The 16,495-nt window shown below is 41.2% G+C and overlaps 1 protein-coding gene across 3 annotated transcripts in view; it reads left to right on the top strand.

Moving 5' to 3' along the window:
• Positions 1-565: 565 nt before the first annotated feature.
• Positions 566-16,495, top strand: part of CTTNBP2 (cortactin binding protein 2) — a 125,698-nt gene continuing 109,768 nt past the window's right edge. For all 3 annotated transcript variants that reach the window (XM_089524345.1, XM_089524346.1, XM_089524347.1), the window contains exon 1: positions 566-634. In XM_089524345.1, the coding sequence (XP_089380471.1) occupies positions 572-634 (63 nt within the window). In that variant the 5' untranslated portion in view covers positions 566-571. The remainder of the gene's footprint in view (positions 635-16,495) is intronic.

The following is a 16,495-nucleotide window of genomic DNA, read 5'->3' as shown; positions in this document are numbered from 1 at the left end:
ATTCCTCCCGTGTGAGAAACTCCAGTACCTTCTGAGTCCTGAAAAGAGAGGAATCCATTTGAAAGGCAGAGGCCCAAGTATCCGTAGAACCAAATGTATTTGATTTGGTCATGCCCTCCATTTTGCTCCCACGTCCTCCTTTGCGGTGAGAGGACATTGGGTCACCCTGGGAAGATGGGGTCTCACTAGCATTTTGAAAAAGGCCCAGGGCTGCATTTTGGGGGCTGGCCTGGTGCACTGGTTTGAGTGTTGGATTAGGACTCTGAGGCTGAATATTTCTGAGTTTTGATGTGTGCTTTGTTATTATTATTAATATTATTAATATTATTTTCCAGGCTTCTCTTTGGTGCTGCCCTCCCTTTCTTGGTGCCTGGTCCTCCATGAGAGAGAGAGAGAGAGGAAGGGGCTTCTTCCATCCTGCAAGGGGTTAAGGGGAGGCAGGGGCTGAGGGTCCGCCTCTCCTCCTCCTCCTCCTCCCTCCTTCTCTCTCTGGCTGAGAGTGAGGCTGCTCTGGAGCTGGGCGTCCTCCTCCGGGGCTGGAGCTGCTGCTGCTGCTGCTGCCAGTGGGAAGATGGCGACGGAGGGAACCAGCGGCCAGCCCGGCTCCAGCGCCAGGGGAGAGCCCTCGGAGGCGGTAGGCCAGGGCCCGGAGGGTGGGTCGGGGCTTCCGGGGCTGCAGAGGAGGAAAGAGGAGCCGGGCAGGGGGACCAGCCACGTCCTCCTTTTCCCGGACGCGTCCTCCATTCCTCTGGTGTCCTGGGTGATTAGGCATCCTCCTTTTCCAGGACGCGCCCTGCCCAAGGTGACCCAATACGTCCTCCTTTTCCAGGACGCGTCCTCCATCCCCGCAGCTCTGTCCAGGAGGGAGCCCCAAATGCCCTCCATTTTGAAACCAGGGCTAAGGAGCCGAGGTTTACATTTCTGGGAGTGTTGCTGCTGCTGCTGCTGTTGTTGTTGTTGTTGTTGTTGTTGTTGTGTTTTTTCAAAAAGCCTTTTTTTCTTTCACATTGTCCTCCACCTTTCCCCTCCTGGGCCTCCTTGGCGGTGGGCAAAACACAATGAAAGGTAAGCTGGGTAGGCGGACGTCCTCCTTTTCCAGGACGCGTCCTCCATGCCAACCCTTCTGCCCGGGAGGCATTTCCCAAATGCCCTCCATCCTGAGCCATGAAGAAGGAGGCGTTGCAAGGGTGGCAAGCTTTTATGGGGTCGTGTCCTCCATTTTGCTGGGAGGTCCTCCATTGGTGGCTTCTCTCTCTGGGAAGGGAAAGGCAAGGAAGGAAGAAGGGAAAGAGGGAATTGCAGAAAACGAGAAGAAGAAGGAGGGAATGGCAGAGAAGGAGAAAAGGAAGGCAGGGGGGAATGGCAGAAAAGAAGGGAATGGCAGAGAAGGGGAAGAAGGGAAGGAGAAGAAGGAGGGAATGGCAGAGAAGAGGGAAAAGGAGAAGGGGGAGGAGGGACCTGGCTCTCCTTGAAAGCCTTTCCAGCCTCAATCCTCCTTATTTTTTCGTTGGAGAAGGAGGAGGGAGAAGCCTTGAGAGACAGGGCTGTTACCTTTTAACACTGCAGCCTACTACTCCCAGGCTTTTAGCCAGCCATCTCTTTTAATATTGTAACAAATCGAGTTCTGCCTCGTTGCATCTCTTTTGTAGCTCCTGCTCTTTTGAAACTGGAAGCTGCTCTGGAGACTGAGGGGCTTTTTTGTGTGTGGAGGAAGGGAAAGAACATAATCCTCTTCCTCGAGGACTCAGGGCGAAAGAGGGGGCATCCGCAGTCCCAGAGGACTCCCCATGGGGCTTAGAGGGAGGGAGAGGCCATCCCTGGGGAGCCTGGGACCCTGGCAGGGTTTTGGGATGAGGCCCCCAGCCCCCTTCATCTCTCTCTCTCCCCCCTGTGATCCCTCCAGGGAGCCTCCTTGTCTTTTCCAAGGAGGAGCAGGAGGAGGCTCCCTATTGTTTCCCTGCTCCTGGCTAGAAGGAGGTGGATGGGAGACCAGGGCCCCCTTCTTCCCAATGGGGCCGATGGAGAGGGGTCCCTAGTGAAGGGGGCACTGGCCCCACCAGGGTTGGTGTCACCCCAACAACAACACCACATCGACCTCCTCCCATATACCATACCCAGGCGCCTCGGCATTTATATATGAGCCTCAGAATTATACATTCTATCTGTCTATCTATCTATCATTGAATATCATGGTAATAGTTGTGACAAAAATAACTATACACACACACACACACATATATATATATACATACAGGAGCCTCAGGATGATATATGTATGTGTATATGTGTGTGTGTATATATATGACTGAATGCCATGGTAATAGTTGTGACATAAACAAGTATATATATAGTTCTTTATGTCACCACTATTACCATGATATTCAGTGATATATAGTAATTACGATTTGTGAGTAACATTAGTGGTGTGTGTGTGTGTAAAATCTATCTATCTATCTATCACTGAATGTCATGGTAATAGTAATAGTTGTGACATAAATAGTTGTTTATGTCACAACTATTACCATGGCATTCAGTAATTAATATATATATATATATATATATATAAAATCCTGAGGCTCCTTATGACACAACTGTTACCATGACATTCAGTGATATAGGAGAATTACAATTTGTAAGTAACATTAGTTCCAGTATATTAGTACCTATATACTAATTATCTATCACAGAACGTCTTGGTAATAGTTGTGACAATTATATAGTTGTTTATGTCACAACTATTACCATGACATTCAGATATATATATCCTGAGGCTTCTTATGTTGCAACCCTTGCTGTGATATTCAGTGATATAATGGAATTACGATTTGTGAGTACCATTAGTACCAAATGGTAATGCCCCTATATCACTAAATGTCATGGCAAGAGTTGTGACATAAACAACCGGTGCAATTAAAACGATACCTTTCAATTGCAACATCGTACGCAGAGAGTAAATGTGCTTACACATGTACATTAAAATTTGGTGAAATGTGATAGAATCATAGTTAGAAGAGACCTCATGGGCTGTCTAGTACGACTCCCTGCCATGCAAGAATGCAGAATGCTTTTAAAGATTTTTTTAAATTTAATTTTGAAATTTTAAAATTTAATTTAAAAAACCATTTTGAAGGCTTTTTCTTCCCATTGAGCCTTACCCCAATTCTTCAGCCTTTTAAAGGGAGACAGGTGAATGCCACAGCCTGTTTCTGACCAAAGGCAGATGTTTGGGGAGCAGTGGTATTACCTGGTGCGACCCGCACCCCTTAGTGATGCCACTGGTGTAGTATGTCCCGAGGAGCTGTCATGGCCAGGTCCGCCTGTCACCGTTTCTAGGGCTGCTGGCCCTGGCATTATTCATTCCCTCTCTTCCCATCTGGCTGCTTTTTCCCCCCTGCCCCTTGAAGCCTTGGGGAAAACCTCTGGTGCCACAAAAAACCACCATGCCCAGAATTCCATAGCATTGAGCCAAGGCCATTAAAGTGGTGTCAAACCATATTATTTCAGTGTGGATGCAGCCTTGTACTAACAAGCATGGGATATACTGTGACCAGAGGGGAGGGCATTGTGTTTGGCTTGTATGAAGAAGGGAAAAAGAGAAGAGGTTGTTGAAAACTAAGAAAGGTTTTGGTCCCCCCCCCTTTTTTTTTAAATGTAATGAGATTAGGTTTGCTTTTGTTTTTTTCCTGATAAAAAATAGAGGCAGTCACCACAGGGATGCAGATAACAATAATTCTGCTTAAATCCTCTCTTATTCTCTGCTGAAAGGGGTGGAGAAGGAAAGATCTAGCTCTTTTTCTCCCCCTTGTCTTTGCTGGAGACTTCCTCTCAAACTAAATGCAATTGTGCTACACTGTTTAAAATCCGTACTGATCATGTTCGGTTTTGGCCAGTTCTTCTTTTTGACAGCCTTGCTTCGCCAGACTCCCCTTCCACACCCCCGATGCTGTGCCTGGCATGTCCTTTCCTTTCCTAATATGCAGGTCAGTTTCTCGTCCCCTTGTGGCTGGATTTATTCTGGTGGCAGCTCCTCCTGGTGTTGATGGAACTGCATGGAAAAATCCATGCTTTGATTAGTTCCCTGAAAGATGGAAATCAAAATTCTCTAGTTATTGAAATGACCCGGTGTCATTGGTCCATGAGATCAAGATCTCATCCCCAAATGGTCTTCACTACATTCTGGACAATTTCTAGGAGATTATCACTCTATTTTTTCTCCCTTTTTTTGGAAGATTCCACATTATGTTTTTTGCATCAATGCTTTCTTTAACAAGCACATAACATATGATATATATATATATATTATTGCTGCCGCTTGGTCCCTTCAAGTAATCTCTGATTTAGGGTGAGCCTAAGGCAAACCTGTCATGGGGTTTTCTTGGCAAGATCTGTTCAAGAGGAGGTTTGCCATTGCCTTCGGCTGAGGCTGAGAACGTATGACTTCCCCAAGGTCACCCACTGGGTTTCATATCCAAGCAGGGAATCGAAACCTGGTCTCCACAGAGTCATAGTCCAACACTCAAACGGCTATGCCATGCTGGTGCCTTCAAGTCACCTGTCTATTTATGGTGACCCCATTAATTTCATAGGGTTATCATAGGCAAGGCATACTCTGAGGATTTTTTGCCAGTTTCTTCCTCCGAAATACCACCCATAGGATTTGGTATTCGTTGGCGGTCTCCCATTCAAGTACTAATCAGGGCTGAATCTGCTTAGCTTCCAAGATCAGACAGGATCTGATACACTCCTTGAAAGACCTTATACGTGACCCAAAGAAACTGAATTAGAATAGAGGATTCAAGATAGCTATTCCCTTGTACAGCCTTCTCCATGAGGCAACTTCCAAATGTATTGGGTTATTGCTTCTACCATCTACCATTTGGGTGGAATGATAGGAGTTACAGTACTGTAATATACTTTTGAAGCATTCTGGGCTGATGTCTGGGGATGCTCTAAACGGAGTCCTGACTTTTAAGTTAATCATGTTTTTTTCACCTTTCCCATCATATAAACATTTTCATTAACCTCCCATTAAAAACATCTCAGACGATAATCCTCTGCTAAATACATCTTGAAAAAGCAGTCGACAGGTAGCCCAGTGGAATCAATTGGTTTTTATTGCCTGAGGATTTGAGAGGTTCGTAAAGTAAACATAAAAGTAATTGAAGGAGGAATTAAAAGTTAATGAATATATCGTCAGTGGTAATGCAGGCATACCTCAGTTAACACAGCCTCTGTTAAAGAAGTTCCTCTTTATAAAGTCATTTTACCCCTGCCCAGCCTCTGCCTTTTTAGCACTATCAGCTCTGAGAGGTTGAAGAAAAAGGTCTAATGTAGCACAGACTTTCAATATTTGGTTGCAGCAGTGTGTCTGAAGTGAACCATGAAATACAGTTTGAGTTGGGAATAATAAATAAATAAATAAATAAATAAATTCTATCCTGCTTTTTGCCAGGCAATCAAAGCAGCATACAACAAGTTAAAATACATCCATATATATACATAGTGTCCCCCCTTAAAACAAGATTAAACAGAATAAGATTAAAAACTACATACTAAAATCCGAATAATCCAAATAATAGTCATCATGGGCAGAGTTCGATAGATGGGAAGTCTTATTCGTGGAATGAATAGGATTCCACTGTGGCTGATCCTCTTGTAGTTGTGTGTGCCTGGCCAGAACAGGCAATGTGAACAGCACTTGCCTCTGTAATCCCTCACTGAAAACATGTGCAAAGGGGTTTTTGTAACACCTTTGAAACTAAGACTGCATCTGCACTGCAGAAATAATCCAGTTTGACACCACTTCAACAGCCATGGCTCAATGCTATGGAATTCTGGAAACTGTAGTTTGTTGTGGCACCAGAGCTCTCTGACAGAGAAGACTAAATGTATCACGAAATTCTCAGAATTCCATATTGTTGAGCCATGGCAGTTAAAGTGGTGTCTAACTGGATTATTCCTGCAGTGCGGATGCAGACTAACTGAAAGAAAGAAATTGGTAGGATGAGCTTTTGTAGACTTGAGTCTACTTCCTCAGACTTACATGGCTATGTCTTTGAATTCTGAGCATATGTGGACATCAAAACTAAGAGAACAGGGAAAAAGAGATAAGCCTACCTCACCCCCACTCCCCCAACCATGTTATAAAGCAGCCTATAAGTATTGCAACAAAAATGGAAAGTGTAAGGCAAATGGAGACTGGTGAAAGAAAGAAGAAATCCTTGGAGACATTTTGGAAGTGGTCTCTAGGAGGTTCAAAATATTTCTGTTTATTTATGCAAGGCTTACCTGATCTCATTGTTTCATTTCACACCTTCATGTTATTAGGTTTGAATGAAAACTTTGCTGGAACATGTTGAACTACTCTTCCTTTTTTGTGTGTGGTGTAGGAACCTATCCTTATTCTTTCCATGTAGTTTTGTCTGCTAAAGAAGCCATGTCCAGGAACACATCTACTTTGTTAACTGAGGTGCACCTGTATATATAAAGGGAGAGGTTTGTTTAAAATCGTGTCACTTATTTCTTTTGTGTTCAGTATTTGTTGAAAATCATGTCACTTATTTCTTTTATGTTCAGTATTTGTTGAAAACCATGTCACTTAATTCCTACATCCTACACGGAGAGCTATTCATAGGCAGCAACCCAATTAAAAACTTGTTACTTTTAGGTGGATAGGGACAAGACTTTTTTAGAGGTTGGTTATGCAACCAAACATCAAAGCATCTTTTATTTTCTTCCAGATTATTAGGACATTTGAAGCAGTAAATTCTGTGCAAACTCACCTGGGATAAGTCCCCTTGAAATCAGGGAAATTTGCATCTGAGTAAATACACACCAGAGAAGGCTCTGACCCTTTTGGTTTTTCTTCTGTATAAAGAAGCACCAATATCTTTGTCCTAACAGATATTTTGGAGTTTTGCCCAGATCCCAGATTAATTTGTAACTTGGAACTTGAGTGAGATTTCCCGTAGTGTGTTTTCAATTGAGCCTAAACCCGTTGGCTTAGCTTTCCCTGAGCCTGAAAACATAGATAGTCCAATAAACAATTTAAAAGGAACAGCAACGGTTACAGAGCGGTTGTTTTATTGTTACTTAACATTTCAACACAGGGATGCCATTTTAAGCAAAACTGCCACAGATGATTTTACGCTCGCTACTGCTTCCACTATATTGTAGTGAAGAAATGTGTGTGTGTGCAGGATTTGAGACCCAATAACTTTCAGTAATAATCTTGGCAGGCTGGAAAAATGCATAGAATATTATGAGAAGGGGGGAAAGAACCCTGCATTTTAATGCCAGTAAGAAATTTATGACCTGGGGAAAGGCAGGGGGGGAAAGACAAGAGGACGAAGAAGAGTGTTGTTTTTTTAACGGCCATATTTGGCAATGAAGTCGAAATTCTTCCCAAGGTTTTCTTGAACCAAGCAGAGCAGTTGGTGGGTGTGTGGGCTTTCTTTTTTTGCAATCCTTAGTATCTGCTTTGTTTCCATGGCAATGGTGACAAGGGAAAAACTTCAAGGCAGTTGGTGTGATTCACCCCTCACACCTACAGGAAGCTGAAATCCACCCGATCTGTGATGTCTGCACAAAGGCCATACTTTACTGATGGAGCATATGTTTTTCTGTACAGAAGGCCACCAGTTAGAATCCTGCCATCACAAAAATGGGGCAGACAGACCCTTCCTTCACATGTTGAGGAGTCTCAGCTTGTTGGAATAGGCAGTAATGAGTCAAATGCACCAAAATTGGGCTTTCCCTCTTCGTGCATGTCCATGTAGTTATTTCTTGTTGTGTGCCTTCATGTAGTTTCTAACTTATGGGGTTCATGAGGTAGGCTTGCCATTGCCTGCCTTCAAGACTGAGAGAGTATGGCTTGCCCAAGGTCAACCAGTGGGTTGGCATGACTGAATGGGGATTTGAACCTTGGTTTCCTGGAGTTCTTACCACTACACCATGCTAACTTTTTTATGTAATGTAGTAATTCTTCTGGAGTAATAGCCAATTTTGATCTCATCTCATATGCAGACTATTAAAAAAAATAGTCTGCCACACTCTCCATGGGCTGGCTGTATCGATTTTAGTTTCAGATTGTTCTTTTTTATTTCGAGGGAATCTTTTCCATTAGGGCGCTATGGCATTGTATAAAGACCAACTGAAATTTTTGGGTGCATTTTTATGCTTGGATGATTTTGGGTGTATTTTGGCTTGGATGATTTGGAGGGCAATTTTACCCCCCCCCCCCCCAATTTATAAAATCTATGGGGGTAGATTTGAGGGTTTTCAAGGTATCCTTGAGGGTTTGTGAGGCTGCAAAAAGGGAATGGGGCCTCATAGCCATGTAGCCTACAAGTTACAAGTCCCTGACGATGAAGATAAAACCCTAAAAATATGTCATGTCTGAGCATCAGCAACGTAGACTTGGGACTTCATGGCAGTAACAAAAGAATACAAATACTGAAGACCCTGGGAGTTGGTACATAGTAACAAGTTTTTCAGCTTTACATTCCTTCTAAGGAAGGCCTCCCTTATACTTTCCATTGTGCTTTAATAACAACAGAACTGGTTGGAAGGATCATGTAGCCTAAAACAGCTTGGAAGACTCATTTTCAGATGGGGTCCCAATCTGGGAAGGGCCTCGTGTAAGAGAAAACATTCCAATAGTGGGGTTGGTCCAAAGGCATAGGGCAGGGCCAGATGTAATACTTAACAATTTTGACATTTTCCCACCACCCACAAAACATATAGCTCAGTTCTATACCAGCCTACGCAGCATTAATCTCCAGTGCATCATTTTAGGCTGCAAAACAGAGTTTAGATCAGAGTTCATTTCCATGCAGCAACATTCTGGGGGTGGGGTAGGCAAGAAAACAATTCTTCACAACAAAATGCCAGGCTTTGAACAACTTCTAATCTTTGAACACAGATCAGAGATAGAAGTGAAAGAAGCTATTGCTGGATGAAAGACTCCCATGGGTCACATCTGATCCATATGCCAGAGGTTCCCCATCTCTTAGTACATAAGGCCATTGTAAGTGCCTTATCTACATTGTTTGTAAGCCCCATTTTAGAGCTTGAGGAACTGTGAGGATAGTTACATGCATCTGCTGGGTTGATCCAGATTGGCTGCTGGCCTCATTCTACCTACAGAAGGCAATGAAAACTCTGTACTAGATCAAATAATAATAATAGTAATAATAATAAAACTTATTTCTATCCCACTTTTTGTTAAAACAATCAAAGCGGCTTACAACATTGAAAGAATACAACAATATAAACAAAATATCCCCCCCACCCCCGGTCTTAAAAAGAATTAAACAGATCAAGGGGGCAAGGGGTGAATCAGCCTTGCTTGATGCCCCTACAGAACTTCTCATGCTGCTCCAGAGTCCTCCTGCCCCATGTAGTAACTTTATAAGGGGCTTGCAGGGGGTAGGACAAGTTATGGAGGTTATCCCTCCACTCGCTTCCTCCAATATGATCAGAAGTTGGCTAAACATTCACCTGGATCCATCCTTTTGTGGCTCTTAAGGCTTTCTGTCTTTGGGGAAACTCATTATGCATCAGTTCATCTGCTAGTGGATGTTGGGGAATTTGTTGCAGGGAATTCTGGATATATTCTAATTTAAAAGTTACATTTAGTTCTTGAGAAACAGAGGCTAGGTCTATTGAGCCCTTACTGGAACTGGGAATGTAAACTAGAATTGCTGCTTGGAAAGGTGACTCTTTTGACCACAGCTTCCAGAAAGCTTCAACAAGCATAACCACTAACCATTATGTAGCACAGACATTGGTTTCCTGAAAGGGGATCTTGACAGATGGGTCAAATCAGTGTCATTATTTGCTATCAAGTCAGTTTCAACTAATAGCAACTCTATCAATGAGAGACCTCTGTGAGATCTGGTCCTCAACAGCCCTGCTCACGTCTTTCAAACTCAGGGCCTTTATTAAATCAATTCATTTGTAATGCGATCTTTCTCTTTTCCAAGCATTATCAACTTTTCCAATGAATCATGTCATTTCCTGATATGTCCATGGTGGCCTCAGTTTAATCACCTTGGCTTCTAGTGAGAGTTCAGCCTTGATTTACTCTAAGATTCACTCATTTGTCTTTTTCATGGTCCATGTTATCCGAAGAGTTCTTTTCCAGTACCACATATCGAACAAGTTCACCTTCCTGTGAGCATTCTTCACTGTCCAGCTTTCACAACAGTACATAGAAATCAGTAATGCTGCAGCTTGGATGATTTTGACTTTGGTATTTAATGATATATCTTTACACTGAAGGATCTTATACAGTTCCTTCATAGCTTCCTTTCCGAGTCTAAGCCTTCTGATTCCTTGACTACATTTTCCATTTTGATTCATGTCTGAGCCAAGGTACCATAGTACAATGTACATATTAAGAGATGCGCCATGCAAAACTGGTATGCATCTGAAAGTTGCTTGTACTCTGCAAATTGCTTGCAATTAGCATGTTGCATCAGAGAAAGGAGACTTTGCTGTTGCAGTTTCCCCCTCTTCCTTGGAAACATTTAAGCATCACTATGAAATTCATGGAGTCACCATACTGTAAGTCGACAGCCATCTTGAAGGCACATACACAAACAGCCAACAAGAAACAGTATCTGTACATTTGGTTTGTAAATTTATAAGGAGACAAAGATACTATTGTGTTGTGTTGGACATATCTGCTGTTAGACATTTAATGGCTTCTGTCTACCCATATGTCTTTTTATACACATATACATATACACATACACATACATATACACCTAATGTCTGTCTATCCTCCTGCCATATTCCTAGCCTCCTGTTTAACTAATTGACCATAATTTCCAGTGTCACACTTGCAGTCACAGGGGAATATGAGAACCCATATGTCATGGAACCATGCTTTTGGAAAGAGCTGCAACTAAATAGTTGTGTGTGTGTGTCTGTGTGTGTCTGTGTGTGTGTGTAGTCCCAGGATCAATTTATGGGATTTCCAAGTATAACTGGAAAAGCCTTCTGTCTGAAACCTTCTGTAGCCACTGCCAACTATAGAGCTGGTGGTGACATACCAGTCAGTGGATACATTGATTGGTGTATTCTACACATGATACCATTATAGTACTATGATTCTAGTGCAATTATCATGGCAACATCTTATGGAATCCTGGATTGGTAGTTTCCAGGGGATGCGGGATAGAATTTAGAATTCATAGCCAGGGAGTTCTAGTGCCTCGCCAACTGACAAACCCTAGGAATCCATAGGATGTTGCCACAGTAGTTAAAGTGGAATCATAGTGCTATAACTGTGTAATGTGAAAGGATCCTAAGAAACTTATTCTAGAAAATAAAATTTCAAAGCCGTGCTCTATATAGACAGTACTCTGCTAAAATGGACTGGCAGTCTTCCTTGCCATGTATGTACAAAAAAGAAACAGGAACTATCAAAGCAGAACCCAGTGCAAAAGATAGACCAGGATGCAGAAGCAGTAGCAGCAGCAGTTATTATACAGTAACTGGCTTTTAGTCTTTATAGTAATACTAGTATGTGAGTTATTTTGAAGAATAAAACCTTTTCTTTCTTTCTTTCTTTCTTTCTTTGCATTCTGAGACTTTGTCTTTCTTTTGCAGCATCTGACTCACTATAAGAGAGCTTTTCATTTTCCTAACAATTGGGGAGGAGAGTCCTTGTTCTCACCTCATTGTGACAAAACAGGGTGTGACTAGGGTTGCCATAAGTCAGGACCTCCAAACCGGGACAAATGTAGGGCAAATGTAGGACAACCTTTTCAAATGTAGGGCACATTTTATAAAAATGGAGGACATGCGGAAAAAATTGATGCTTTTTAAAAATGTTAATATAAATGCATGTTTCTTAGGCATGATCAAAATGGAGGACATTTGGGCATTATTCCTAGTCAGATGGCAGAAATGGACTTCCTTTTCTGCCCAAACCACCCCCCTCCATTCCAAAACACACACAACAGCACATTTGGGCACTTCCCGTGGCTTTACTTAACATGGCCTCTTGCATAGTTCAGAGGCTTATTCCATAATCAAACCCCTTGAGTTTAACACTTAGCATGGTTTAACATGGCTATGCATATTGAACATGTCAAGGTGGTTTCACAAGAAGTGGATTTGCCGTTTCAGGTTTCTTGCACCAACTCTACTTCTCAGAAGTGTGTACTTAGTCAAGGGACTTTGATTTTTTTTCACTGCACATGAGTTTGTAAAAATCAGAGCAGCTAACATTGGCCATGCCTGAGAGGCTTGCTGATATCAATATCACCATCATCATCATCATCACCATCATTGTCACAACAAGGGAGACTTGTTAGCATTAAAAGCACAAAAAATACACCAAAACCACACTTTGGAAGGTGACACTCTCTCAACTTCAGAATCTGACTCAAATCACATCATCACCACACTATCATTGTCGAAGCAAGGGACAATTGTTAGCATTAAAAGCATCAAAAATACACAGAAAAGGCACTTTAAAATGCACTTTAAAAATACAGTTTAAAAAATACAGCTTAAAAATGCACTTTAAAAATACAGTTTAAAAATACACCTTAAAAATGCACTTTAAAAATACAGCTTTAAAATGCACTTTAAAATACAGTTTAAAAAATACAGCTTAAAATGCACTTTAAAAATACAGTTTAAAAATACAGCTTAAAATGCACTTTAAAAATGCAGTTTAAAAATACAGCTTAAAATGCACTTTAAAAATACAGCTTAAAATGCACTTTAAAATACAGTTTAAAAATACACCTTAAAAATTCACTTTAAAAATACAGCTTAAAATGCACTTTAAAATACAGTTTAAAAATACACCTTAAAAATGCACTTTAAAAATACAGCTTTAAAATGCACTTTAAAAATACAGTTTAAAAAATACAGCTTAAAATGCACTTTAAAAATGCAGTTTAAAAATACAGCTTAAAATGCACTTTAAAAATGCAGTTTAAAAATACAGCTTAAAATGCACTTTAAAAATACAGTTTAAAAAATACAGCTTAAAATGCACTTTAAAATACAGTTTAAAAATACACCTTAAAAATGCACTTTAAAAATACAGCTTTAAAATGCACTTTAAAATACAGTTTAAAAAATACAGTTTAAAATGCACTTTAAAAATACAGTTTAAAAATACAGCTTAAAATGCACTTTAAAAATACAGTTTAAAAATACAGCTTAAAATGCACTTTAAAAATACAGTTTAAAAAACACATACAGTACTTCCTCCTTCTCCTTCTCCTTCTCTTCCTCTTCATCCTCCTCCTCCTCCTCCTCCTCCTCCTCCCTGGCACCAAAAAAGGGCAAAGGAAATGGCCCTTTCCTTTCCCCTCTGGCTGCAGCCCAGCCCAACAGAGGAGGAACTCCTCCTCCTGAGTCTGGCTGGCCAATGGGGGCAGACTGGGGCTGGAACAGCCCCGCCCCCTGCCAGCCCTCACAGGCTGAGGCCTGGAGAACCCAGCCTCAGGAGGAGGAAGTCCTCCTCATTAGCCCTGCGTGCAGCTCTGCAAGGGCCAGCAAAGGCAACCTCATCCACCCGGGACAAGGAGGAAACCGTGCAGGGACGCCCCCTAGTGGTCAAAACCCGGGATTGTCCCACCCCCAGCCGGCTTATGGCAACCCTAGGTGTGACAGAAGTTGTTAATAGACACTCTAGAGGTGCTAAGTGCTGTTAAATATGCACCCCTTTGGCATTAATAATGGAAAGGTGTATTTTTTAACAACCTCTGAACTTCTGATTTTTTTTTTAAAGATTGTTTGCTCTTTGCTCTTACTGTAGTTCCCTAATTCATCACTCATGTCTTTTACTAGGAGAATTTTGGACATGCTTGGGACTTAACAGGTAGTCTTATTCCTTGGCACCAGCATTATCCTTATGTGATGTTGTCCCAGCACTTGGTGTGAGGGTATATACACTGGGCCCTTGGTATCCACTGAGGTTTGGTTCCTAGACCCCTCCCCTCATGGATATCAGAATACATGGATAGTGTCTCTTATATAAAATGGCAAAATCAAGATCTGCTTTTTGGAATTTATATATATATATATATATATATATATGCGCTGGGGAATTTCTATTTTTGAAAAAATATTTTCAAGCTATGGTTGTTTGAATCTGTGGATAAAGAATCCATGAGTATGGACGGTTGTTGATGTTGACTGTATGTTGTTGTGTGCCTCCAAATAATTTCCAATTTATGATGGATCTAAGATGACCATATCACAGGGTTTTCTTAGGTAGATTCATTCAAAGGAAGTTTGACATTGCCTTCCTCTCAGTTGAGAGTGTTTGACTTCCCAAAGGTTATTCACTGGGTTCCCATGGCTGGGCAGGGATTTGAATCCTGTTCTCCCAAACTCCAACACTCAAACCACTGCACTACAGTGGCTCTGGAGCACATATATAGATTTACATATACACATATGTATGTGTGAGCTTTTTAATGGACCACTTCAAAAGTAAGGAACAAACACTTCAGTAGGAACAAAGAGCTATTATAAATATATCTGCTTTCCTTTTCAAGTGTTTGGCTAATGCACATTTTTGGCAGTGCAAAAGGAGCTTTTTCTAAACCTGTGACCTTGAGCAGAGGAGGACCTGCTAATGATGGTTGATGCAAGATAACTTGGATAAAATGATACTGAGAAAGACACAGAAAGGACAGGATTAAAAACCTGAATGATTTTCTGGGTTGTTTGTTATTGTTTGTTTGTTTGTCCCTTTCTTTTCTTGAAAAGGCTTGCTCTTCAATTTTCAAAAGATCTATACTGTTCTCCAGTTCAGGCTGACAATAAATGCCCTGAATTGAAGTTGTTGTTTTTTTAATTGACTTTTCTGTTCAAGAGTGTACAGCATCTTCATGTGTTTGTTTTCCTAATCACGAAACCACATTTTTAACTTATTCTAGAACTGACAAGTGCTTCATTTATTACTGGTGATGTGCAGTTTGTAATTTGTGCAGTGCTTTCAGGAGGTTAACCTCAAACCCTACTCAGCTTTTGGACTGAGAGATAAATTTGGATGATGTTAGAGTACAGTCTAGATCCACCTCAGTCCCAACTTGAGTAGACCTATTGAGTCATTGAATTCACTTATATGAATGTTGACTTACTAAGTTCCAGTTCTTTAAATGGGTCAACAGCTACAGTTGTGGCTACAGTTGGATTGAATGTGAATCACACACTCAGTCCCCCAAAAAACCTGTTATAAGATTATTTTAGGATTGCAATAAGTTGGAAATGACTTGAAGTCAATAACAGCAACGAAAATAGGAATCCTGGGCCAGAGATTCTTGGAATGCAACTCACAGGTTTACTCTGCATTAAACGTGTTGGGAGTTGGGAGCTTTAAAAAGGCTGTTAAGACGGATCTCTTCTGGCAGGCCTTTCTAGAATAGAGAACCCGGCCTCAGGAAACTCCTATGAATAAATAGATACTGCCGCTCCCATTGATTATTGTTATATTGCTTATTGTTATGTTGTTTGACCTTTGGGTCAGTTTTAACTTGTATGGTTTTAATTCTCTATTAGATTTAATACCTTTTTAAGGGGGGGGGGAGGGTACTAGGGATTTGATATGTTTTGTATTTTTAACTTGTTAGCTACCCTGATTGTTCTCAGAGGGGCGGGATACAAATAAATTGTATTATTATTATTATTATCATTATTATTATAGTTGCAGTCCAATAGCATCTGCAGTTGCTTCTGAATAGCTGGGATTTGCAGTCAAATAGCATCTGGAGGGTTGCATACTTCCTACCCCTAATGAAGGCCCCTAAAATTAAAATCCCATAAATACATATATTCAAATGTACTTCTGAGTATGTATAGCAGAGATAGGGAATGTTTGGCCTGCAAGATGTTGCTGGGCTGCAAATCCCACCACTGGCTAGTCTACTTAGAACTGATAGGAGCTGAACTTCAAGAACATCTGGAAAGCCATATGTGCTCCAAACCTGATGTATAGGTTTTGCTCTAGTGGAGAGTTTCAGTTGTGATCATAACAGGTCAGTTTAGTTATTGCCCGACTGTTACTGACATATAGCATCACCACTGCTGAGCATGGCCGAACTCCTCACCAAGTAAGCAAAGTGATATTAAACATGCATATCTTGTGTGGGACTGCCTGTGTTGTAGTAGATGTCACCCAGGTTGTCGCCATGAAGCATAGCATGAGAACACTCTCTGATATATTGAACTGGTGTGGGTTTTTAAAATTATTTTGTGGGATTTCAAAACTATATTTCAGGATAGACTGTCTTCCCAAGACAGTAGCCAGTAAAATAACAGTAGCAACAGTATGAGATCATAAAACAACAATGATATGTAAACCATTAAACATGAGATAATCCAGAAAATACAGCAAAGGCATATTAAGCAATATGTAGTCTCAACCATTCCAATGTGATTCAATGTGGTGTAGTGGTCTGAGCATTGGATTACAGGAGGCTAGGGTTTGAATTCCTTCTTAGCCTTGAAAACC

This window comes from Sceloporus occidentalis, unplaced genomic scaffold, assembly GCF_023333645.1.
Source record: "Sceloporus occidentalis isolate IW3139 unplaced genomic scaffold, rSceOcc1.0.p SCAF_5, whole genome shotgun sequence".
NCBI lineage: Eukaryota > Metazoa > Chordata > Lepidosauria > Squamata > Phrynosomatidae > Sceloporus > Sceloporus occidentalis.
Note: the sequence above shows the minus strand (reverse complement) of the source record. Positions and strands in the feature narration are given on the sequence as shown.